We start from the raw sequence: 26,490 nt of genomic DNA, 5'->3' as shown, positions 1-26,490 counted from the left end.
TCGTTTGAGTGGGTGAGGGAGAGAGAGAGGGTAATGGAGATGGGGACCACCTGGAGCTACGAACAGCTGCGCGCTCTCTCCTCTCTCTATCTATATTTCCAGCTGCCGTACCCCCGAAAGTATGCTATAAACTGGAAACCCGAGAGCGGCAGCAGGAAATGTTTGTCCTGTGATGGGTTAATGCAAATATGTGCGAACGGAAGTCATAGTAAATTAATTAATTACAATTCGAAACGATGCCCACATATAGATAGGCCAGCAGCTGAAAATGAAACCGAAACCGAAATTGAAACTGAGACTGAGACTGAGACCAAAAAACCGAACCCGATCATGGCCAGCTGAATACCCATCCTCGCGACTGGAAGTCGTTGTCCCTTCGGCTCCGTTCGGCTCTCTTCGGCCTTCCACGGACTTCGTGTGTGGCCTCCGGACTCGTGGCCGCCTGCCAGGGACCCCAAAACGTTTTCGGGCGCTGTGCTGACAACATCCTCGCAGGACCAACGAGCGGATGGTGCGTCCCCAAATCCTCTTGCTCTGTGTATGTGTGTGCAGAAACTTTTAACCGTGTGCTTGTGTGTGGTTGTGCTGGTGCGCGAGGTGTTGGAAAATTTATTGCAGTTTGAAATCAAAGGAAAAACTTAAAACCAATCAAATACCTCTCTTTACCTCGCCATCGAAAGGCCACTAATCCTTGAGGGGACAAGTAAAAAGATTTGCCAAATCAGTGAACAAATGCTATATAAAAAAACCAATTTTTATATAATCAAGCAATAAAAAGCCACAAAGGGGGGACGGCGGAGCGGGCATGGTGGTTACAGGCAAAGCGTTTTTCGGTCGTCTGTGTGAGTGCAGAAACATTAATGGCAGCCCCCGTTCGTGCCTGTTGTGCGTTGGTGTGTGTGAGTCTGAGCCTGAGCCTTCTCGTGCTTGAGGCCTTTTTCATAAAGAGGTCAAAACGTTGCTTTCGCCATATACGTGTGTGTGTGCTATGAGTGTGTGTGTGTGCGTTGTGCGAGTGTGCAGAGTTTCTTCATGCTTTCTGGTTGCCTTCTTTTTCGGCTGGTCAAGTCAAGAAGGGAATTTAACATTCAAACTTTAGGCTGTCACGAGTTCGACCCCGTTCTTCAAGCGACCCCGCCCCTTTAAAGTTGCCCAGCAAATGATATAACAATTAGCCAGGAGCTCCCATTTGTGCCCATGCTAAATTGGGCTTGCCTTAAAACGCGAATAATGGGATCCTGGTGGCTTTTCCGACGCATATTTTTAGGTGCCAAGCTGACTTTTTACCAACATGTTGTACTAATTATATAAAAGCGATTGTACCATGAGATTAGATGGCAAATGCTTAAAAAAATGCTGTTGCTCTTCAAAAATTATTCAATTAATTAAAGAAAAATTATAAGAAATTGAAATTTGATGAAGTTAAAATAAAAGTCGTAAGCTGTATACTTTTACTAGTAGGATACTTCAAAAAAAAAAAAACAACAATAAGAAATTTAATCTAAAACGTAAAAACCCTTTCCATTATTTCAATATGTATTTCATATCGTAACTATTTTTTTTTTGGAAATGTATAAATTTAAATTTGTTTTGTAGAATTTGTAGACAAAAAAATATAAAATATTTGCAGGTTCCCTCAAATTGATGGGGCAATTATGTAAAGCAAAAAAAGCGAAAAAATGTTACGCAATTTTCTAAAAAAAAACACAAGACATTACGGGGCTAAAACATAATTAATAACAAAGCCACACGGTTGAATTCTTGGCCAAACTCTGGCCTACGGCTAAATATAACAGCAAAAAAGGACAAAAAGACGCAGATGGGCAGCAGGGGAGGGGACAGGATTAGCAGAACTGAGGAAGGCCTAGGACTAGAAGTAGCGGGAGCTACTCAAAGCATAACAATGAACATAACCGCACATTCAGCCAGAAGCAGTAAAAAACGAGCAGTGGGCGGGGGCGCAGTCACCTACTAAACCTAAATGAAAGTAAAAATTGTAAGCGTAAGCTAAAACAACAAACACAGCAGAGAACGAAGGAAAAAGCAAAAAAAAAAGCCGTGAGAAAAACGATAAGGCCTAGCAGATAAGCGGCATTCAGAGAGGGTCGAGAAAATTGAGATTGTGAGCTCGGAAAATTGTTTGCCAGAGAGCCTGGAAAATGGCAAAGAGAAAAGTTGGCCAAAGAGTATGCAATAAATTTGTTAAAGTATTGAAAAGTTCGAACTAAGTTGCTCCGTAAAATGTGTGCTCTTGAAATTGTTTTGCAATGTTTTAATTCGTACAAATGTTACAAAATGTTCTAAATTTTTCATTTCATATAAAAAAACAACGAACTTAAAGTCTGAGTATTTTTTTTACAAGTTTTGCAACTAGGTTGTTTTTGTTTTAAAGTATGTTTTAAAGTCTATAGACTTTCAAGTCTCTTTAGGTATCTTAAGAACTTGAGATATCAACCAAGAGCTTAGTTGCATTGGCATTACTATTTCTTTATAACTTAAAATATAAAAAATCATTAAATCAAACAAATAATTTTAAATATGTGATGTATGTGTGGTATGATATAGACACAAATCTTAAAATGTTTAAGATATATATTTGATTTAAATATTTGCTTGCAACTTTCTCTTCACAGACAGCCATCCTTTGAGCCTTAACAGAAGACTTTGAAAATGTAAACAAAAGCGACGCAGGCGCAGCAGTATTGTCTCCCGCAATCCTCGAGCAGTTTGGCAAGGAAAGCCGAGCTTCCAGGCTAGCATCCTGCACGGCTGTCGGTCCTCGGCCGTCGGCAGTCGGTTTTCCAGCCCACATCCTGGCCAGGCTCAAAAACAGGCTCGTGCAGGCAGCGCTCACAACGCCAGCAGAGTGCGCAGCGTGATGTAGTCCAGCTTCAGCTCCAGCTGTAGACCGAGATTGAGAACGAGACCGAAGCGGAAACAGAGCTCCAGCTTTCGCAGCGGCCACTCAGGGAAACTTTTCCACACTCGAGCACGCACACAGGGACAGGTCGAGTCGGAAAAGCGGAAAAGCCTCAGACAAATGGCCAGGAATAGCAGCAGCGGCAGTAGCAGCGAGCGAAGCAGCAGCAGCAGTGGCACAGAACCGAGAAAGCCGTGAACAAAAGTAGAAAAAAAATAAAAACATAAAAGAGGAGGCGTGAAAATACCACACAAGTGGCGGGCGTGTGTGCAAATCTAGGAGAAAATCGCGTCCTGGGGAAATGGAAATACTGAGGCTTCGCTTAGCCACGCCAGCAGTAGCAGCGGAAGTAGCAGCAACACCAGCGGAAACGGCAACCTGAATCCGCGCCCGCTCCCACTTTCTACGCTTTCTCCGTTCCGTGTTAATTGTTATTTATGTATAGTGTATATATAAAGTTGTGTGATACAAATGGATGGCAAAGATCCAGCCAGCAAGCAAGAAACTCTTACCTAAACTCAGTCTAATCAAAAGCGTACAACGACAACAAACGGTTTTGCAAGTGAAACGATAACACCAAGCCAACCAATCCAACCAACCAATTCAACCAACCAACCAACCAAGCAAACAAACAAACAACCAACAACATTTTTCCAACGGGTCCAATGTTGCAGCCAACAACATGCAGCAAACAGCAACAGCAGAGGCAGCAACCAGCAATCGCAACAGCAGCAGTGGGAGGAGCAGCGGTCCAGGAGCTGCTTCGGCAAGCCGCAGCTAAAGATCATGGAGCCTTAGCAGCAGCAACTGCAACAGCAACAACTGCAACATCTGCAACAACAGCAGCAGCAGCAACAGCGAGCCGCAACGCTTGGTGCCACAGTGACAACATGTTGCCCGTAGGCCGCACCAGCAGCACAACGATAGACTTCAACAGTCGCCGGCGAAGGGGGCGCCTACGAGGTCTCGCCCCCTTTGTCCAGGCGGAGAACAAGCAGCAGCAGCAGCAGCAGCAACAACAACAGCACAGCAACACCATGCTACAATACTGGACGAGTGTGTAAATATTTTCAAGCGCTTAGTATTATTAACATTAAAAACAATATCAGCAAAAACAATAACGAAAGCAAAGACAAGAAGCAGAACGGCGGCGATACCAGCAACAACACCATCAACACCAGCAACGCCTGCAGCATCTGCAACATCTCGTTGTGCCTCAGTGGAGCAACTACTCCACCCAAGCAGCAGCAGCCGCAGCCGCTGCAGAAATCGCTGCCTCCGCCTACCGGTCTACAGCATCCTGCTGCTCTGCTTAACCACCCAGGGATTGGGACTGGGCGATGCTGCCAAGCCCAAGTCGGCCAAGCAGCACTTCGGCGGCAGCAGCAACAGCCCAAACCAAAACCAAAACCAAAACCAGAACCACAACGATGTCCTGGGCGGGGTGGGTGCCCCATCCCAAACGTCCGGCGAGGACGAGGCCGAGATCATGTACCCCTTCCAGTCCGGGGAGCAGATGTTCGGCCTGGAGGAGGACCAGGAGCAGGACCAGGAGCTCAACTCCAATGCAGTTCCCGGCTCCGACGAGGATAATGCGGCCAATCAACGTGGTATCAATGGTGAGTCCCTCTGCCCTCAACTCCACCTCCATTCGAAGTCGTTCCAAGTCGTTTTAAGTTATTCCCGCGCGTATGTGGATCATGGATTTTGCATCATGTGCGAGTGGGTGCCTGACTAATGGCATTTATATTTAAATGAGCCATTCAATTTCGGAGGCGAGAAGTTTTGGCCTGGGCGGTGTCCTACGTCAAACTTTTCAGCAAAGACAAATTGAATTTGCCTTGCATGGGGCATCGATGAGTTGAATCGAGTGGGAGGTTTGAGAAATGATAGCTAATATAAGTTCAAAGCCCGGAATCAGACAAATGCTTAATGGAGGCACAGGTACATTCCTGGCCCGCCCACACGTCGTATAAGTTAGCCATCCTGACATGAGATATGCATATGAGTATTTTAAGAAATTCATTAAAAGTCCTCATTTATAAGATACAAATTTCAAGACAAATTGTGGAGATTAATCAATGTTTTTTTAAAAACTCACTTTGAACTTTTTTAAATGTGGTTGATAGTAGTAGTTTCTCTAAAAAATACTGATACTTTTTAATCGCTTTTTTATATTCTTAAATACGTCGAATGCGAATTAAATTTGCTTTAAATCAAAAGTCATGTAACATTCCTCAACCGTTAAAAACGGGAAGTAAGATGTTGGCCGGATCTCTCTTGCATGGCAATTATTTTACAGCCACACTGCGTATGAGCGATATTTATGTGCTTACATTTCGTATACGTAACGGATGAAGTGTCCGCCGCTGAGGCGAAACAACCACAGTAATTTCCCGCAAAACTCATATGCGCTGCGTATACGTAATATGGGCAAACATAAATTATCCAGGCCGCAGCATAAGCGACTGCAAATGAACATAATGGAACAACTGTCTGCAGTTTGGCCGATGAAATATATTTCTGTGTATGCGCCCAAGAGAAGAGCGTGTTAATGTGTGCCCAGCACACATATGTGGAAATACATATGTTTTTTTTTTACATTTTTGTGCCACATCAGCAAAAGTCAAGCTGCCGCTCTTGCCTCCTCCTATCCTTTGCACCTTTCGCAACCTTTTTACCTTTTGCCCCTGATTCTGATTCGGCCTGTCCTTTTGACTGCGTTTCTGCCGCCGTGCTCAGCGGCGCAGTCACATTTTGGCCAACAATTAAACCCAGCATTGCACACGGAGCCCGGAGCCATTTCTCATTTTAATGACTCAACTGAGCCAAGTTCTGTCAAAAAGTGGCTGCCCCTTTTTCCGGGGAAATGGACGGGAAAAGGGAAACGGGAAAAGTTTCGAGCGCAAACAGTGATCGACTAGAGTTCACTCCTTTGTGTGTTTGCACATCCCATCTGGCAGTGAGATGGGATGATGTCAACGCGGCAAATCTCCGCTTGGGTATAGATGTTGATGATGTCAAGCCCCGATAAGCTACCCCGGCAAATCCCATCCAATCCCGTACTTTGTTTGCCTTTTTACCCCGAATACAAATAAACCGCCGCCATCGAATCGTGGAATCGTAGCTCGTGACACACAAAACTACTCGAAGGCGAAACATGTCCTGCGGACTGCGATTGCAATTGCCATTGCAATGAATCGTACAATTGCACGGGTATTTGTACCACAAATGCTTGTTGTGTGTAAATCAGTCTTTAAAATTAACGCAGATTGCTGGAACAAGCGACAGGCCACGAGCAATTAACATGAAACCAGCGGGAAAAAGTCCACAAAAAAACGGAGGACACACACAGCGAAAAAAAAAAAAGAAAAATCATGCAGACAGGGCGCGCACATAACTCAGGTCACCCTCGTACATACGTACATCTATGAACGTATACCTCTATATAAATGTGCACTGGTCTTCTCTTCAGCGACCTTTGTTCGAAATTATATATATATACATATATATATATATATATATATGTATGTATGTACATATAGAAATTCCTGTGTGTGTGTATGTGTATTTGCCTTGCTTTTGGCTTTTCTATTTTACCATCGACCCAAATTGCGAGCGCGCTCTCCGTATAATAACAACAAAAATACACACACTCTTGGCTGAAATATAGTATAAGTATGTGGGCTAGTGTGTGTCTGTGTGAGGCACACGCAAACGTGGCTGTTAACGACGTTTCAGGCTCTCAACGTCGGCGTTTTTGTGGGTGCACGGATGGTGGGTGGTTCGGCACGGACCCTGAAAAAAAAAAAAAACAAAAAATTACAACCGAAGGGAAGGAGAATATAAAGTTAAGTAAAGACCTCGACCTAAACGGCAGGCGGCCAAAAACTTGGTCTAACTTTGTGCGGGTGTGTGTATGCATGCAAACATTTTGAAAAATGATTGAGAAAAACAAAAACAGAGACAGAAACCATAAGCAGAAGCAAGAACGAAAACGAAAATGAAAATGAAAACCAAACCGAAGCGGCGGCGGAAAACGAGTTGGGAAAAGTCCGAGACGAAAAGCACCAAAATGAAGGCAACACTAGCACGCACAGCGCCTTAAACACAAGTTTAAATCGATAAATCAAAGTGCCAGTAACAGAAACAACACAAAGAACACAAACAACATCAACAATAGCGTTCTGGCAAGGACGTGTGAGTTGCATGCTAAAAGCCACGAGAGACGATGAAATAAAAACGCCAGAAAAACGAGCTCGTGTGGGTGGCAGGAAGTTGTTTCCTTCCTGCCTCCCAGCGATTTCAGTGCTGTGCTTTTGCGGTGCTTTCGGTCCGAAATGACAACATTTGGCCGCCTTTTTAATTATTGACATTCCCCCCCACCCATCGCCATCGCCATCGCCATCGCCATCTCCAGTGTCCTTCCAATCCCAGTGGCCACTAATTGCCCCTCCTGTCTGCCCAACTGTCTGCCTGTGTTGGCCATGTTTTTGTGTGCCCGTGCCCGTGCCCGTGCCCTGATGGCTGTGATTTGGAATTCATTTTAGACCAAGCTGCAACTGACTCAGCTCAGGTGAGCCCACAGGATTGGATATGCCGCACAGCAGACCTGGGGCTTAAGTCCCGAATGATTCACTTTGCAAGTGCCGTTGGCTATCAATGAATCGCCCTTATCGGCGTGATTCATTCGAACCGGGGATTTGTGGTCGGACTCTTAGAAAACCGGTTAGCTAATGCAATCCGTAGTCTGTCTCTCAACGATATCAAGTGTCATTCACTGCGAACTGCGTAAGCAAATCTTTCTCGAATGCCAGCGAATGCCTCGAAAACAAGATAGATCAGGCTTTATTTGTTTCCATTATGTTAATATATCGAGTTCAAAAGCTTCCATGATCTTTATGACTGGTTTTAACACCGTCAAAACAAATTATACACAAATTAGTAAGAGATATGCATCGATTCACACAATGACCTACCAAAAACTAATAATGAGACTATGTCTCCCACAAATCAGATAGAACCGATAACCTATTTATGTTTTGTGGTACTTCTGTCTCTGTGATTTATATGACAGCAATTTATAATCGCTGATTTAGGCGAGGTTAATTTATTGAAATTTTACTTGTAAAGAACTACATATTGAATGGGCAAATGAAGTATGAAAAATAGTTTTTAATCAAGACGGATATTAATAAATCAACTGTGAAACCCCCCGTTCTTTATAAACGCTAACATTATAATTTCGGTCTAGAAAAACCTTGTCTGAATCATCAAGTTTTACGTTTCACTTTCTGGAATTTCACATAACTTTTTGTGTAGTTCATGTATGGGTAACTCATGCGATTCTTAAAAGATAATTAACCAGACTCTTGTTCATATAGCCACTTTAAATGTCGCATAAATTCAAAGTACCTACTTGTCGTAACAAGCTAAACTTCTTCAACAGAGTTTTGAATGTTACACTGGCTGGCAAACTTTAACAACAGCTATAAATCCATAAACGCGTAAATTAGTTTAAAAAACATTTCCCATTAAATTAAAGGTTTCCCATTCCGTTTTTTGGGGCTATAGTTCTAGGCGAAATTGGGTCAAGCACATAGTGCCAGGAAGGGCATTATAATGCTGGCACTTTGGGCTTGGTCCACAGCGGGATTGCCCTGGGGATGGAGCTGCTTTTGATTAGCTAAAATGCGGCCCACTCATGTGTGGATGTGGGTGAGGATGTGGATGTGTATGTGTGTTTGCTTTGGGCCCAAAAACTGTGCCAAGTTATGGTCGCCGTAACTTTTGAAGGTGGCAAGGACTGCCGCCGAGCAACCTTCATTGACAGCTGCTCATAGTCGTGATAAACCTTCTATGACAATCCTTAAGTGCCCCATCCCATCCACATCCCCAGCCATCGCACATCGAGCACACTGCGCCAGGACGAGCGAGGCTCTTCTCTCAGCCTGCATTGATTCAACAGCCACTTGACAACCCTGCATGCACTGCGAAAAACACTAATGAGAAGTATTTGAGTTAGTGTTTTTTAATATCTACACAACCATCGATTCATTTAAACAATATGAAAATAAACTTATGCCTACAAAATCACATAAAAAATGTTTTAAAATCTATAAATAAATGTGAACGGAATTAATCAAAATTAAATAATTATTTGGACAACCCCAATGAAGTTAGAACAAATAAGTAAACAAAATATTCCTGTTTTGCTTATCCTTCAACTGTTGATATTATCAGTTAGATTATAATCATTTTATTACCTGTTATCCAAACATCATTTGCTTTCTTAATTATTTCAAATGATGTTTCAATGAGGTTAATAACCTGCCGGGTCGGGTTAGATACTTTGATATATGATTCATAAAGTATTGTCATGTGGTGAAGTCCTCTTTCGAAGGCAATAAAAGCGATAAACTCATGTTGATAGTCACATAAACAGCAATGATGACTAATTTACGTGGCATTTTTTTGCAGTGTGCCTGAGCTTATGCCGCTGGCAGTGGCTTGCATGTGCATTGCACGTTTGGCTTGTTCTGATTTTGGCTGTTTGGCTGTTTGGCTGGCTAATCGATTCGCCAGCCACCTTGAAACTCTTGGCCGCTCGCTGCGAAGCGTTTTGGCCCGTGCCACAGCGCGCTGTCTCTCTGATAAACTAGCAGGTCGCGGGTCAGAGAGCGTGAAAGGAAAAGCCGCGGACACCACAGTTCGCTGATGTGTGTGTGTGTGTGTGTGTGTGTGTGCAATTGCAAGTGTGAGTGTGTAGCTGGCACTTCCGCTTTGAGCTACCATAATGAACTTCCGGCCAGGCGTGCGATTTTTCTTTGACTCTCACTTTCCTGGTTCCTGTAATTTTCGTGCGTTTGTTCAGCCCTGATTTATGCACACTGATGACGTGGCAGAAAGAAAATCCGTGGCCAAGTCCCAAAGTCATTTGGGCCCCGCTTATCGGGTCCTAATGAAGTTTAACCCCTTGGGACGGTGGCGGGCTATGAAGGGCCTCAAAGAATTTCGCTTTATCTATCAAATAATACTTTTATTGCATTATCAGGGTACAAGGGGTGGCACATAAATATTCATGGGATGCTTATATACATAGTTGGGTTTTGTGTTTGTCCTAGGCCAGCGTATCTATCAACCCACCCACCATTCGAGTAAGCAATTTTGGGCCATGAATTGGAATTTTTGGCAACGGAATGGAATTTCACTCTCCTGCAGCTCTCGCCACTTAATGGGTTAATCGATTAGGCCTCCCTTCGGATGGGTTTGGTTCAGGAATGGATTCGGTTGGTGGCTACTTGGTCACGCGATTCCAGGCGCTGGCGTGGCGCTCCGCCTCGAAGAAGTTGCACAGCGTTTGGGGCAGGTTCTTGCGCTTCGCCTCCGTTCCGAGGATCCGCGGGGGCGTGTAGTAATTGCTCTTGGGCGTGGCACTCTCCGTGGTCCGATGTCCACTAATGCACTCCTCCTCGGGGGCGGCAACGGGTGTGGGCGTGACCACCTGTGTGCGCCACTCAAAGACGGTGGGCAACTGGGCTCCGCCCTGCGGCAACTGCAGCCGAATGGTGGCCCTGCTGACGAAGAGCTCCTCCTGGGCGAAGTTCGGAATCACTGCGGCTGCCATCTGAATGGATCGGTTCCCACTGGCGAACTGATTGCGAATTCGGACCGCGAGTGGCGACAGCCGCAGAGCATTCTGCTGTGGCTTTGTTCTCTGGTTACGACTCCAGTTGCACCGTAAACAACGCGTCTCAACCGCATGACGCATATCACGTATCCGCCGGCAATGTGTGAGTGGGATTTAGTATTGCATTGAGATGGGGACGTGAGGATTCAGTAGTAGGATTGTTCTTCAAATTAAGTAGCTCTATTAGAACATTTTTTAAAGTAAAATTGCATTTAAATTAAACATTTCATGGTATTTTAATTGTGATTGATTAAAAGAAAAGATCGAATTTTATTCTTAAATCGATTTAAATCGATTTACAGTTGCTGTAATATCTTTTATTAAATTTAGTGATTGCTTCTAAAAACCTTTTATCTACTATTTATTTAAAAAAAGAACAATTTTAATTTTTTAAATTTTCAAGTGCTAATTCAGAAGAAGTCAAGAATTCCATTCCTGCCTCAACATATCTACTTTTGTACCTAAACTTTTATTTTGTTATCATGTGTGTGAAACTGCAAATAATTGGTATTTGTTTGTTCAGCTCTTGGGTGATATCATCAAACGCTCTCTTCCAATGTCACCAAGATAATAACAAAATAATTTCTAAAGAGATTATCACCTCGCCGAAAGAAATTTAGCTGCCTTCACTCACCTGAAAGAATCTTAATGCTAATTATTTTCGTGACTGGTCACGAGCCATCTCTGTGTGCTCTGGGCTCTTCTGAGCTCAAGACGACTGCAATCGCTTAGTCAAATTGTTGTGCCATTTCAATCGCGCCACTCGGAACTGGTTTCCCCTCGCCCCGACTCAAGTATTTTATTTTATATGAAGATGGAGAGCAGGCAGCCAGCGAGGCAGACGCCCACATGTGCAAAAAGGCAATAGCAATCGCAATAAATAATCAGATACAATAAGTAATAAATATTATTTAATAGTCATTATTTTGTTACCTTCATCAAGTGAACCAATAACAATTTGATGACCAACTCTGCTTCGAGGGGCTCGTGCAGGCAGCATTCACTATAGATGGAATGTTTCTCCTCGAAATCATGACTAGATGGCGTAATCAGTTGTTTGCAAAAAACTCTCTTGGTACAATTTAATCAAGTTGCCTTGAGGACTTAAGAACTTTCTGTAAGGATCTTCTTGTCTTAATTGATTCCAATGAGTAACTTGAGATTATTTATATTCATTGGTGCTACTCGCTCGTTTAAATTTCAAGGCCAGTCTATTTTTAGTACCACAATTCCAATGCATTAGTTACTTTAGAACTCTGATTCATTTATAAAAGATAACATAAGAGCATGGTGCTTTTTATAGGAGAACGGGCCGCCATTTAAATATAAAAGTGTTTTTTTTATTTTGTTTACTTTTTAATCACCGCTGTGCAATAAAAACATAAGACTGAAAATTGAACTTGTATTATCTTGAAGTTACTTTTTGAAATTTTTAGTAATTTATTTGTTTCTTTTATTAATAATAAGGTCATATTTTGTTTATTTTGTTTTAATATGCTTGTTGTTTTAATAATAAATGCTTCTGACAACGAAGACTTATGAGTGCAAATTAATTTATTAGCTTTATTATGATTTTGCCAATATAGTTCAACATCAGTCAGATAAAAATTAAGATATTGGAGTTCGCACGGTATCACGTACCAGAAATTGTTATTAGCTTATCTCTTGGTTTAATTACGTATGAGGTAATATCTTTAATGGCACGTACCTATTTTAACATTATGTGAACCCATCTCTGGACTGATAAAAAAAAAACCTATTAAATCCAAATATTGTGTACTCAATTTAAATATTAAATGAATTATTAGCTGCAAGGGTATATAAACTTTCGCTTACCGAAGATTGCTTTTATTCTTGTTTAATATTGAATCATATTATTTAATGTGCACTGTATTTCATATTATAATTTTAATATTTAATTTAATTTTTACTATTAAATTTTTTATTAGTGTGCCGTTTTCGATTTCTCTCAATAGCTTTCGCAGTGCATGAAATCCATTGACCAACTCATAACTGCATGAGGAACACATCAGAAAGTCTGCTCATTTATATGTTTCGAGTGGCGATGATCCAGTTCGATATGCAGGGCGCCTGCTTCAAAACGAGTGTTGAAAGTGGGCTGTAATGCCACCCAAGTCCGCAGTCCCCTTGAAAATGGTTGAATTCAAACTGCTTCGAGAGACATCGCCCTGTCGTCGTCACTTATTAAGCATTTGCTTATTTGCTCAGTGATTCATAAGAATCGTTCGTTTGTGGCTCACGCTCGGTGTCGGACCGCCCACCGCCCCCACGGAAGGTGGGGCGGGGTGGGTAAAGGTGGGTAGAGTGGGTGTGGCGCAATGAGGTCCGTTAGCTGCATGCAAATTGGCAGGGAGTCCGTCAGTCCCAAACCGGTTATAGAGCAAATTTCTTTGCTGTCCGCCTGTCTGTTCGGTCTATGTCTATCGTCTCGAACTGACAAACAAAGTGAGTCAATCCCGACTTAATTTCAGAGGCGTAGGAAATAGGTTTCTCCTGCGACCCCCACACAATAAATATTAATATATGACTTGTGATATGAACCTATGAATTATCCATGTTTAAAAATCATTTCATTTTCCAGAAAATTTAAAAGCAGGATTGAAAAAATATACAAATAGCTTTATAGCCTTCTCTGCTTGTGACCCTTTCCATTCCAAAACCTTGATTTACCCCATTACACATTTTAAAGATAGGAGAGCAAAACCTAAAATAAGCAAAGCTAGATTCAAGATTAAAGTACCATGATGATTTATGTGGATTTTGTGGCTGCCACACAAAGAAATCGAAGCTGACTTATTAGAACTGAGTGAACGACATGAATCAGTGGAGCTGTGATCACAAGCCACACAAGCGATTAAAGTCGCGTTAATTATTTACTTGGCGCACACGCCGAATTGATTGCTCACAGTGCAAATGATTGTTAAACATTTACATTGCAAACATTTACCATCAACATTATCATGGCAGTCGGCAGCGAATAAGTGCAATTTGTTAATTGTTGCAAAACGCGCTGCATAATTTGCAAAATAATTGCCATGAAAATCGCGCACCAAAGGCGCCGCATGCGACAAGGGAGTTTTGCCAGCGATTTCCAAAAGGTCGAGCCACTTAATTGAGGATGTCTAATGGGGGATGGATGTAGCGAATCGCAGATAGAGATATTTACAGGTAGCAATCGGAAAGGTCAGAATGCCAGACGACAAAATGACAAATTCGTCAGTGCAAATACTTTGAGGCTTTGCAATGATTAGCTAATCAATGGGGAAAATGATTTCAGTTTGGTTTTTGAGGTAACCTTTTCGTCACACAATTTGTACAAATTATTATTAAGTATCAGTCAGCTGCAGTCAGTCAGCCTACAATGCAAATATCTTTTGGAAAATAAAAATAACATTCACATTCTTATTTTCCTATTATGTTTAAGGCTTAATCCTTGATATTTTAATTATTTAATTATATTAAACAATAAGTTTATTAACATGTGTTTGCCCTTGGCGTTATCCTTTATATACAATATTTTCTGGTAGTCCATAGTAATAATAGTTCATAGAAAAGAGGGGTTGTCCTTGTCCTTTTTATCAAACTTTAAGCCCAGTGAGCAGTAATAATTATTCAAAAAAAAAAAAACTAAAGGTTTTACGATTAAAAATTTTCATTTATTTTCTTTTTTCCTTAAACACAAGGAAATAGATAAAACAAAAATTGTACTCATTTTTTGTAAAAACAGAATATGGCAATTCAGTCAATCAAATTTTATTTCTAATGGTATTGGTAAGCCTTCTTAAGCCTATTTCATGTTCAAACTTAAGAGTCCTGGCAGAAACCTGACCACTAAATTCTGATGCTAAACACTTTTTTTTAACCTAAATTTAAATGATAAAAATTATTAAAATCTAATCAATTTGTTCAACTCCTTTTTTGCAGACACGCACAACGATAACTCGACCACCACGAAAACGCCACTATTCCCGAAAGACCTATTCACGAAAGAACAGCTTGAGAACGGCGCTGTCATCCTGCACATCATTGGGGTGATATATATGTTTGTGGCGCTGGCCATTGTCTGCGATGAATTCTTCGTGCCTTCCCTTGACGTAATCATTGAAAAGCTCGGCATCACGGACGATGTGGCCGGCGCGACGTTTATGGCGGCGGGTGGCAGTGCCCCCGAGCTCTTCACCAGTGTAATTGGCGTTTTCGTGTCGTTCGACGACGTGGGCATTGGTACGATCGTTGGCTCCGCCGTGTTCAACATCCTGTTCGTGATCGGAATGTGCGCGCTCTTCTCGAAGACGGTCCTGTCGCTCACCTGGTGGCCTTTGTTCCGCGACTGCTCGTTCTACAGCATCAGCCTGCTGGTGCTGATCTACTTCTTCCGGGACAACCGCATCTTCTGGTGGGAGGCCCTCATCCTGTTCACCATCTACATCGCCTACGTGGCCTTCATGAAGTGGAACGTCCAGGTGGAGACGTGCGTCAAGAAGATGATTACCAAAAACAAGGTGACTCGCGTCAGAAGTACAGATCAACTTATGCCAGCAGTAAGTAGTTGGGAAGTTTTTTTGCAACAAATCAAATCAATTCAATTCAGATCAAATCAATCAATCAATTCAAATCAAATCAAATCAAATCAATCCAAAAAATCCAACAGAATCTCTCTCTCTCTATCTCGAAAAATTCTTAATTGAAAACGAAAACAAAAAAGAGAAAAGCTAATAAAATTTAATCGAAAATGTAAGAAAAAACCATTACAAAAAACGTTAATCAAGAAGATCGTAAAAGAGAAAGCGAAATTGAAAGCCAAAATTTTGTGTGCCAAATGAAAATGAAAAGAATCAAAGTTAAAACGAAAACAAAGATCCTTTGCCAGGAACGAAATTTCGTTTTTGATTTTCGTTTTGTGTATGTTTTTCCCACCTATTAACCCCATCTCCATATCCACCGCACATCCACATCCACATCCATCTCCCCATTCCCATTTCCATTTCCAATCTCAAATCTCAATCTCAGTGAAGCGAGCATTTGGCGCGTGCCGGACTTTAACCAGTTAGCAGGTGTTAAGTCGTTATGACTAAGGGCCATTGTGGTTGCAATCATCGAAGAAACGTCTGTGACTAAGATATCTGTGCCGATGCTGCTCTTCGGCATTGAAAGCCATCACATTAATCTGGCGACAGTCACTCGGAGTGGGTCTCGCAGTTCCACTCGAATTTCACCTGCGATTCGAAAACAAGTTCAGGAAGTGCTGAAAGAGTGTGAACTCAATACCCTCGCCTTGACCCACAAAAGATTTCACTACCTTTCGAAATCGAACTACTCAGCAATATGGCATTTCTAGACCCATCTTTGGTATTTTTCCAATAAAAACCGGTTTATGAATTCTACAAATCATGTCTAATTAAAAATACCTATTGAAAAAGTAAGACTAAACCGGTATTGGGTGTTATTTGTGCAATTGAGCGGTTTAGATCCTCCAATACAAATCGAAATCTGAGATCACGTTTTCTAAAATAAATTTCAATTCTACCGGTTTCTGGAAAAAAATAAAGATAGTGACTGGACTATCGGATACTCATTATTAACGGCCCAATTGCGAAATATGTTGCCTACGTAAAAGTCAATAGCGTGGGTTTTCTAAAAGTATTCCTTTTCAATATAATATTTCTATTCAATATATTAAAAAGACATGGCTAACTGGTTACTCCCGGCTGCGTTGCACCTCCAGTTTCTACTAACTTTTTATCATTATTCTTATTATTATACTATTCTTTCATGCTATCAAAGTAATCTTAATCCTACTCACTAGTTAAACTTCTAATTTCTTCTTTAGTACTTAGCTTCGATTCCATTTGTTAGTCAAACGTTTGATTTGCTATGCGTCTTTCGACTTGTGTAAATCCACACCCACACCCACGCCCACTGGACACGCCCACTCACTCACACACACCCGCAGACACACACACACACACACGGGCATACACTCCATACACAATCCGAAGAGAACTCTGCATGCTAGTGAATCCCAAATAGAAACACAGCACACACTGCTTGAACTTGATCTTGATATTGCTGTTGATGATCTGTTCTTGAGCCGGGACTCAAACCCGCCGCATGCTGTGCGAGTGTGAGTGAGATGGAGCGAGTGTGGGAAGAGAACGGATCTGTACGCATGCGTAGAACACTTTTGATTTTCCTGTAGTCCACGCTTCTTGCTCTGTATAACACATTTCATGCCCACAACTTCTCATCTTTTATTGTCAGGAAACCGCCTTCCAGAGTCCACAAATAGATTGCAAAACTCCATATTAATCGTAGTTTGGGTTGCCTTATAACAAAGTGTCTTTCTTTCCGAATTTCGTTATATTACGATAATAATTGACTTGTCCATCAATGTGTCTTCTAGTTTCACAGAAGTTGCATTTCTTAAACAGATAGTCGGTAACAAAACATAGTTTTGCGTGGCAGTCGGTTGTCAGAAACACCTCTTCCGAAAAAAATAGTGCAAAATATTTCTTTTATTTGTTTTAAAAATACACGCTTTATTAGTTGAGGTTTGAAAATGTACACAGATAAGCAAAGCAATAACTTAGCTATATGTACATTTGATGATTAACTAAAATTTGCACAGTAGCTCTGGGTAGATTATGTAATATTTAAATTATTGCTCGACGTTATAAATGGACTTTTGGCCATCGGAAGCAATCCCCTTTTTTTCGTGCTTGATGTGAATGCCAGGCAGCTCACTATTGGATTTAACATATTGCACTGATTTTGGTGCATTTTCAGGGTCAACGAAAACAGCACTCTCTTCAAACAACGCCTTCTTTTTTGACGAAGGCTTCCTTTTCTTTTTCTTCTTTTTCGAGCTTGCCTTTTTTCTCCACTTCTTGCCGTATTTCTCCTCCAGTGCCTTATTTTTCATATCAAGTTCATACGACATTTGTATATGCCAAAGATTAAGCGCCGTGTAGATATATATGAAAATGCGGAAAAACAGGACATAGCCCACCAGCAGGCCAATGGCAAAACAGCCATATCTGTTAATCGAATCCAATACGTTTTCGCCGTCCCATTGTAAAACACTTTTCTGACTGATCGAATAGATGAATGGCGAGAGTAGCATCCAGTATACCAAAACCGAAATTAGTTCAATCAGTCTTTTCTCAAACATTTTATTTCGATGTTTTAAAAACAAATGAAACTCGATGATATTGTTTGCTCTAAATTTTAGTGCTGCTATCTCATCACCGACAGCAACAAAATGTTGTGGTTTTGAGGCTAAGTTCAGACTAATCTAAAGCTCGCTTTGAGTCTCAGTATGAGTATTTTGGTTATTCTCAACAAATAATTAGATATTCTTTGCTAAACACTCAGAGAAGGGAAAAATTAAACAAGTGGTAATATGTAAATATTTTTGTAAGTTTATTGGGCATTTTTCTTAAGTTAAAAAAATAACAAAATTCTTTGGACAGTAGCTCACACATGATTTGGACTTTTATGTAATAAGATAGTCATTTTATGAGGCTATTTCCAGACAGCTATCAATCTTTTCGTTTCGTATTATGTGGATGGGGGCCAAATCGCTTTCGCTGATTCGAGGGCTGCTGATGGTATTTACCATCGGGGGATTGGTTTGTTTACTTTTATTTTTTCCAGATTCTAAGTCATTAAGGTTCCCTTGGGATAGATCCTTTTCACAGGACTTTTTGGCAAAATACGCCTCGGGATCCTTCTTGGCTTCCTTAACTTTCTTCCACATTTTAATGTCGCCGACCTTCAGCTTCATGTAAATGAACATTATTATGCGGTAATAGATCAGGTAACCAATCATCGAACAGAGAATGAAGGCGAAGTTTTCGTATAGAGTTCCTAACAAGTCTTCGGTGTCGATTTTTCTGACTATTGTCTTCCTTTTGCAGTAGTTGTAGGTCATCGGAGTGATTATAAAGATGTACACGAACAAAGTTATCAGCTCAATAATTCTTTTTTGAAACATTTGCGATTTTCTGCTCTAGGCACAATCAAACTGCTATGTTTCGAAACCAAACTCAGATTCAGGCCTTCGGCTTTCCTCGTTTCTCCATGTAACCGATTCTGTCCGATTAGTCAGATGGAGCATTATCATTCGGGCAAACTAAAAAAAAATTTCCAAACTGATTCCCGCATCTCCCAAAGAATAAAATATATTTTATTTTTACAAAAGATGCATTTAATTTATTTCTTTTTCATAAATTCACGCATATTACGCATAAGCGTTGCGATAAATAGTTGCACAGATAACAATAGCTGCCTTATGACTAGCAATAAATATATATTCACTAACTAAAGAATTAATTTAGCTCGCACGAACGAGTACACTGGAATGTGATAATTGACTAATTTCGTGTTCTTTCGATTATCGATCTTTGGGCAGTAGCTAATACTTGATGCGGACTTGATCCTTTTAAGTTGAGCTCAGAAGTTCGTTAATATGAGCCGACTCCTTAGCAATAATCACATATGTCTACACCTGTTGAGGTCTGGGCATCAGAACCTTGGGAGACATAATCACTCCCTTGCTGTGCTGATTCGGCAGAGTGGCGCTTTTCTGCATTTGCGGCACGGGTGGTGCACATCTCAGGCTGGGACTGGGGCTAGGGTGGACCTGTGCCTGCTGCAGCCTGGGTAGGGTGGCACTTTCCAGCGGCCGCGTCTCGTGTTTTATGTGGATGCGTGCCAGATCGCTTTCGATGAGCAGCGGATTGCTGATGGTCCTGATCATCTTCGGAGTCGCTGGCTTGCCCTTCTTCTTGCCAGAGTCCACCACATCGATGTTCTCGGTGGACACGGGCTGGTAGTAGGACTTCTTGTCCAAATGCGCCTCCGGATCCTCCTTGGCCCGCTGCAGCTCGTCCCACATCCGTATGTCGCAGACCTTCAGCTTCATGTAGATGAATATGATGATGCGGTAGAAGACGACGTATCCAATCATCAGGCAGAGGGCCAGGGTGCAGTGGTCGCCCACGGTGCCCACCAGGGTGTCAAAGCTCATCCGCACCACTCCATTTTCGGTGCAATACTTGTAGGTGGTCGGCGTGATGATCACCCAGTACACCAGCACCGTGATCAACTCGATAATCCTTTTCTGAAACATTGTGGCTAGGTGTGCGCTTCGCGGTTCGCGCTTCGGTCCGGTTTGGTTAAAGCTTCGTGACTAAATGACGCTCGCGCGCCTCACCGCGCTATATATAAACTGTAAGCCTTCGGATTACAGCACCGATCGCCAACTACTGGGCTCCGAAGCCAAGCTCAGAGTCAGGCTCTCGGCCCGCGAACTGAGTGCATCGGTGGCTCCAAGCCGGTTATCAGTCGGATATTGCTTTATCATTCACTGTTTACAAAAGCCACATTTGGAGCGTAAACAAACGAGCACTACGTCACAACAAGTGGATCCCAGGAATATTTGCGAGATTTCTTGGAACTGCCAGTCTGCCACTTCCTCAGATTTTGATTTCGATTTCGATTGTAGATCGACTGTAGACTGTAGATAGTTTTCGAATTACATTACAATGTGCAAAACAGGTTGAGTGACAAGTTGAGCGTTTATTTACCTTACGGATTTGCATCTCGTAGATCATTTGGTAAGCCACTCAGGTCGACGGGCGAAATTTCGAGCTTCAGTCTTGAAAATTGAGTTTTTTTTGTTAAATTACGGACTGTGATTCATGCTGAACTTAAATAATTCATTATGTGATTTAAGCGCTTTGGTGAGGTAAATTGTCCCGCGTCTTTGTCTTCGAACGGTGATGATTTTTCGATATTAAAAAATACTTTCGGCGTGATTTCATACACGACTGCAGCTAATATAGATAGTCTGCCAATAATTGTGGCTAATTAATCAGTCAGACCGATCTGACAGCCCGCACTTTGAAACAGGTTCAAGGTGAATAATCTGTAAGAGAGAGAGAGTTCTTTCTCCCTGTTCAGTAGTGTTTTGAAATTTAAAGATTTTCCCGTGGTGCGACATCATATTTCACAGGTGTCTTCGGGCTTTGCGTCAGTGGATGAGTGAGTTACTTCGAACCGTGTATGAGTGTGATTGGATCAGAAAACCCAGGCCATTAGCTAGAGGCTGGTTGGGCCGATCAGCAACATGACTGGGGATTAATTAGCATTATAATCAACCGCAGTGGGGTAGTTCACCTGGGCACGAGCCACTTGTTAAGTCGCCAAGAGCGAGATTTCTGAACTTGACTTGCCCTACACCTGCTTCAATTCCAAATCCAGTTTTAGCTTCAGTTCAGCTCGACTTATGAATGGGAGATGCGAAAGACTCGTTCTCCGATCGAACTCATTTACACCACTATATAGTATAAGCAGGTCAATTATCATATCGTTTCCATTCATTCATTAGAGTCCCCATTAGTCACTTCCCTCCTTCACATACAGTATACACACGTTTTAGATTTTTAAAGCTATACGGTAATAGTGCTTGCATTAGTTGCATTAGTTAATCCCCACCGATTCCGAATCCGAATCCGAATCCGAATCCGACCCATCATCTGCCTGCGCTTCCTCCGCTAATATGCCAACAAGTAATTCGCATCGATTGAAAGTTTTTTTCGGTTTCAGTTCTCCGACAAAGTTTTTCCAAATGTTTTTGTGTTTTATCTGTTTCTTTTTGATTATAGTGAAGGCAAAATGAAATACAACAAAACTTCCCACTGCGCTTTGACAAATATCAATACAGATATATAAAAAATACAACAATATGTGTACATTTTGTTTTAACAAAGCAACTGAAAAAAAAAAAACAAAAAATAAGAAATCCAAAAAGAAAGTCATATAAAGCTTGTATGTATAAAAACCAACCAAACTGTTGCAACAGACAAACAGAAAAAATTTCCAACGACCAAAAACGAAAAGTGTTCATCTATACGTATTTTGTTTCCTCATCTTCGAACTTATCATTTTGATTTTGTAATATACGACTCATGTTTTTTCACCTCCGTAAAGACCCCAAGATTTGGCGGTCTTTTCAAGATACTTCCAAGATCGATCCTTAGCACCTACTTTCCTTCTGTAAATAATGAAAGTGTTAAGCAACCGCACCGATCGATATGTTTATTTTGTTGCACAAAAACCTTCAGAAACTCTATATTTTGTACTTTTCAACATCCACTTTTGACGGAATGTCAAGAAGCCAATCGAATCTGTCGATCTCTCTGAAACGTAACCCTCTGACTGTACTATATTCCATAGATCAACTGCACAGTTTGATCGCAAGTGGTCCGTATATCGTAACGTATTTGTTGGATGTTGTCGTAATTCTTTTCATTTTTTTTTTCCTTTTCGACATTCCTTGAGTTTCTTATTGGTTCCGTTATCGTTTGATGTTTCCTGAGTTCTGTTCAGATATTGGCTCCCAACTAACTTGCACTTACCGATTCGATTAGTTCTTAAGTTACACAAACAACTACAACTACAATACAACAACACCAAAATCAACACCAGCCACAAGAACAAGTACAACAACAGCTACAGAAACATGCGACAAAAGAAAAACCAAAAGCTACACTCAACTGTAAATTTATACAAATTGCAATAATAAACTTTTCTTCTTCTTCTTTTCACCTTTTTCTCAAAATATGCTTACCATAACAAAAACAAAAAAAAAAAAAAAACGTAAAACTAAATAACATTACACCGCTCTCTGAAACTCTGAAAAAATACCACAACTCGAAAAACTCAACCGAAAAAACCAAAAAAAAAATACCCAATCGAAACCCGTAATCCGAATCCGAAACCGTAACCGTTACCGTTACCGTTAACCCGTTACCGTTAACCCGATACCGTAACCGCAAACCCACGCCACCCACCGTTCTCTCCGTTCCTTCACTGCAGGGTAATGCGGCCAACTCCTCGGAAACATCGATGGCCACCCAGCCGGGCGGCTCCGTAACTTCGCGGGCGGCCAGCGAAACCCGCTCCGGTCCGCATGGATCGGGCCACGCGGGCGCCACAGGTAATAGCAGCGGCGGGGGCGGCACCTCGGGTAGTACTCAGACCGGTGCCAAGTTCCGCCACGGCCTGTTACAGCTAATGATACACACGATAGATCCACTACACGATGGTAAGTTCGTTGAGTTGCCACAGTGTGTTTTGCACAAGTCAAGCCAAAATGCCAAAAATGCAAAAGCAAAAAAAAATATGCTACTAAAAGTCCCATAATGAAATTCCCCGAACCCCGCTTACCATTAACTTCTTTACCCCCAAATCCCAAAAACCCTATCCTGCACTGAGAAACAAATTGTACAAACCAAGAATCTATTTCTGAAGTCTTATGAAAATAGGTGTTTATTTATTTATATTGCAACCTTCTTTGGTATTTTCATAAATAGAAAATGATTCATTTAAATTTAAATCTAAATTAAAGTAAAGATGCATATTATTGTGCAAGTCCAACTTGTTATCGCAAAATGACAGCTGGAATATGAGGCGTATGAGTAATTTGTTCATTTTTGTATGTCACAAAGCAAGGCCTTTAAATAAGTATATTCAATGTAACATAAAAAAAAACTAAATATAGTGATTCTAGGAAAAGTCTTCATACAGTCAAGTCCCTATGATGTTCAAAATGCTTATTGGAGTACATGAACCACAGAACTAAATTCTTGATTTCATAATTTGACCTCAGTGCAAATACCCCATCCGCCACGCTTACATCCAAAATAAGATAAATACAAATGCAATACTATATATACTACCTGTACCTTTACCTGTACCTGTACCTGTTATCTATATCTGTTCTATAATGTAAAATTGTTCTGTTCAGTTTCGTTTCTTTCGGTTTCTCTAAAACTCTGTGTAAACTCTGAATTTCTTCTAATTGGATGTTTGACTTACCGAGCCAGAAGTTACTTTCGCTCATCCTTCCACTTCTGCCGCTCTACCCAATTACTGTATCTGTATCTACATCTATATCTATATCTATGTCTATGTCTATGTCTATGCTACGATTTTCACTGCTAATTCCATTTCTCATTTGCGTTGCGTTGCGTTGCGTTGTTGCCTTTCAGTTCAGTTCGGTTCTGTTTGCTTTGTTTTTCTTTCAATTCGGTTTTAGCTTTCGTTGGCTTTGGTTCACTTTTTTAATGGCGACCTTGGAGCCACTTACCTAATTAGCACGCCAGGCCCAGACGGAGCGTCGACTAGAATAATATCCCAGAAAAGTAAGGAAAGCCGAAAAAGAATTATTCAGTCAAGGCGATTGACAGCACTAACCCTTTGATTTTGGGTGGGACAGAAAGGAAAAGGTCATCGCGATATTGTAACAACCCCACCGCATAGATTCTGTAGTTCTGCAAAGTTTCCAATCATATTGGCCCCACTTTCCACCATTGATTTTGGTATGGACTCGGTGTGTCTACCCATGAATATGTAGGGAAGGTGTCAGTGTCGTTGCCACGGCAATGGCCCACAGAGAACTAAACGAATCGAAATGAGGCAGCTCAGGGGCGTGCTCGCCAAGGTTCGCAGGTGCGAAGTGTTAGAATTCGTGTATCTCCAAGTGGGCCTACCTCAACTATTCAATTAGAGACTTGTGAAGTATTGCTGGGACTTGAATTCATAGTTTGGATTAGTTGGACCAAAAAAGACGCAAGAACGATTCAAATTTCAAGTTTTATTACATATAAATCAATAGAATCCACAGTCAGGTCGAAACAAAGAAAATAACTATTTAAAAGAATCCCTTTTTAGCAATTTAATTTTTCCTGTCATTGTTAACTGAATGCAGGTATTTTAATTCTAATTTTAATTTAACATCTAACATTGATTAGATGATTCAGATGTGTCTAAGCTAAAGCGAATCTCAATCAGAGCTTATTAGGTTAGGTCACAAGTGTTAATTCCTTCGCCTTAAGTTGTTAATGCTTCACAAATACGCTATTTACTCATTTACTTTCGGCTTTGTTTTTCATTTTGTTGCAAACAAGAAAACAAAAAAATAAAACAATAAAACCAAAAGAAAAGCAGAAAAACAAACAAGAAAAAGAAACCAAAATAACGAAAATATTTTATGTTGTTCAATGTCAGTTTGGAGTTACATTTATACCAATATATCTATATATATATATACATATGCGTTATATATCTAGCCTAGAGAACTTATCATAAATTCCTAGAGTTTGTGCGCGCAGTTCAATGGCACACGTACAAGCTAAATAGAATGCAATATAAACTGCAGAACTTAATATATGCCATAGTTCGAGTACCTATGCCATTGAACGCTGGATTGAGTTGAGTTTGACGCGTGACAAAAACAAAACAATTTATATTGTACATATATTAACTATGCGTTTTTGATGTTGTATGTGTTAAATGTAATCATTATCGTAATTGTAATTGTAATTGAAATTGAAATTGTAATTAGTTAGCAACTAGTACAATTGGCTCGCAGCAATGCTGTTCGAAATCGGCTTCGACATAGACTTAGGGGCTCAGACTCAGACTCAGAGTCAGATTCAGACTCATACTATACTATACACCCATCCACACTCCTCACACCACACCCGAGTAGATAGAAAACTATTTAAACTATTAACGAGCTTCGACTGCATGTGCGACTAGTCGAGCTTGTTTCAGGTTGTTTTTGCATAGGTCGGATCGCTTTTTGTCACTGGAATGTTCGTCATATATTGTTAACATATTATCTATGTGTGTGTTTCTTTCAACTCGTTATGCTCGGTGTATGGGAATTGTGTTTTTGGGCCTGTGCTGAGTGGAAATCCGGCAGAGACGGGCGGAAATCGTTTTCAGACCTCCGATGGCATTGATCTCAATCGATCTGGGTAATTGCCCTGCCACTTCGGCATAATCAGTGCCAGACCCCAAGAGCGGCCAAGATCGCAAGACCCATCCCGAACTAGTCGTGCTTTTGCTCAGTTCTCTGTATGAGCATGTTCTTCTCTAGGTCTGTATTAAAAGCAAAGATAGCCACATCGATATCGTTAAGAATCCCTTTCCACCCTCCCACCGCGACACACACATGCGATTTATAGAAACGTAAGCTAAGCTTAGATGTAAGTCAACCGGAATCGTGTACATATATACACACATATGTATATGTATATACCTAGAGCAATGCTAGAAGGGGTCCTCCTTATGTAGCCATCTAGTCAGATGATCCCCTGCGAAAATGTAAAATTCATAAGAGAACTTCACGCCGCATTGACAACAGAAAACCACCAAATCGAATCGAATCGAACAAAATCGAATTGAATTGAATTATAACCCATCAGAAAACCCCGTCCGATCCCCAAGCATCATTGAAAACCAGATCGAAATCTCGAATATCTAATCAGCTCCTAGTGCAAAACACAAGTTCACACTCAATAGCTCGAATCGGAACGATTCAGAGACAAAAGTTAGACCAAAAACCCATGAGACTCTGACACGGTAAATATCTGTAGTGATCTCTAGACTAGACCTAGTTACTTATAGACCTAGCTGTAGTCCTAGTCAGCTTACGAACCCCTCTCCCCTTCTGCTCTCCGCTGTCCGCTCTCTGCTCTCCCCGCTCTAAACTGTCATACCCTGTACTATGCTCTATAGACTAGACTGTACCCCCTAGCAATTCTGTTAACTTACTCAAGCAACCTCCAAATGCTGTCTCGCAACTGACATCAACATTTTGTATAAAATATTTTCAATATACATATAGACATATATTTGCGTATATGAACGATCCAATCCAATCCCCTAAATGAGTAAATTTGATTGTAAATTAAAAGCTCTAAGAAAGAAACTAAATCTGAAAATGAAACTCGTAACTGGGTTAATTCGTTTATTTCTGATTTTAATCGATGCAATTTTATTC

The 26,490-nt window shown here is 41.1% G+C and overlaps 3 protein-coding genes across 3 annotated transcripts in view; 1 reads left to right on the top strand and 2 right to left on the bottom strand.

The window, feature by feature from the left end:
* The first annotated feature begins 422 nt into the window (after nt 1–422).
* The window catches only part of LOC128261910 (sodium/potassium/calcium exchanger Nckx30C), a 34,260-nt gene continuing 8,192 nt past the window's right edge, over nt 423–26,490 (top strand). The window contains exons 1-5 of the mRNA XM_052995850.1: nt 423–511; nt 2,634–3,913; nt 3,949–4,539; nt 14,556–15,172; nt 22,515–22,743. Coding sequence (XP_052851810.1) covers nt 3,586–3,913; nt 3,949–4,539; nt 14,556–15,172; nt 22,515–22,743 — 1,765 coding nt within the window. The 5' untranslated portion in view covers nt 423–511; nt 2,634–3,585. The remainder of the gene's footprint in view (nt 512–2,633; nt 3,914–3,948; nt 4,540–14,555; nt 15,173–22,514; nt 22,744–26,490) is intronic.
* Nucleotides 9,939–10,616, bottom strand: LOC128261902 (uncharacterized). The gene has a single exon (XM_052995840.1). The coding sequence runs from the start codon at nt 10,545–10,547 to the stop codon at nt 10,218–10,220; it is 330 nt and encodes a 109-aa protein (XP_052851800.1). The 5' UTR covers nt 10,548–10,616; the 3' UTR covers nt 9,939–10,217.
* Nucleotides 18,818–22,367, bottom strand: LOC128261898 (uncharacterized). Its single transcript, XM_052995835.1, has one exon. It carries the CDS (start codon nt 19,762–19,764, stop codon nt 19,135–19,137), a length of 630 nt encoding a protein of 209 aa, XP_052851795.1. The 5' UTR covers nt 19,765–22,367; the 3' UTR covers nt 18,818–19,134.

This window comes from Drosophila gunungcola, unplaced genomic scaffold, assembly GCF_025200985.1.
Source record: "Drosophila gunungcola strain Sukarami unplaced genomic scaffold, Dgunungcola_SK_2 000001F, whole genome shotgun sequence".
Lineage (NCBI taxonomy): Eukaryota > Metazoa > Arthropoda > Insecta > Diptera > Drosophilidae > Drosophila > Drosophila gunungcola.
This window is presented reverse-complemented; position numbering and strand designations above follow the sequence as displayed.

Excerpts from the sequence above, each read along its gene's own strand:
- LOC128261902 (XM_052995840.1), bottom strand. The coding sequence starts at position 10,547 with ATGGCAGCCGCAGTGATTCCGAACTTCGCCCAGGAGGAGCTCTTCGTC.
- LOC128261898 (XM_052995835.1), bottom strand. The coding sequence starts at position 19,764 with ATGTTTCAGAAAAGGATTATCGAGTTGATCACGGTGCTGGTGTACTGG.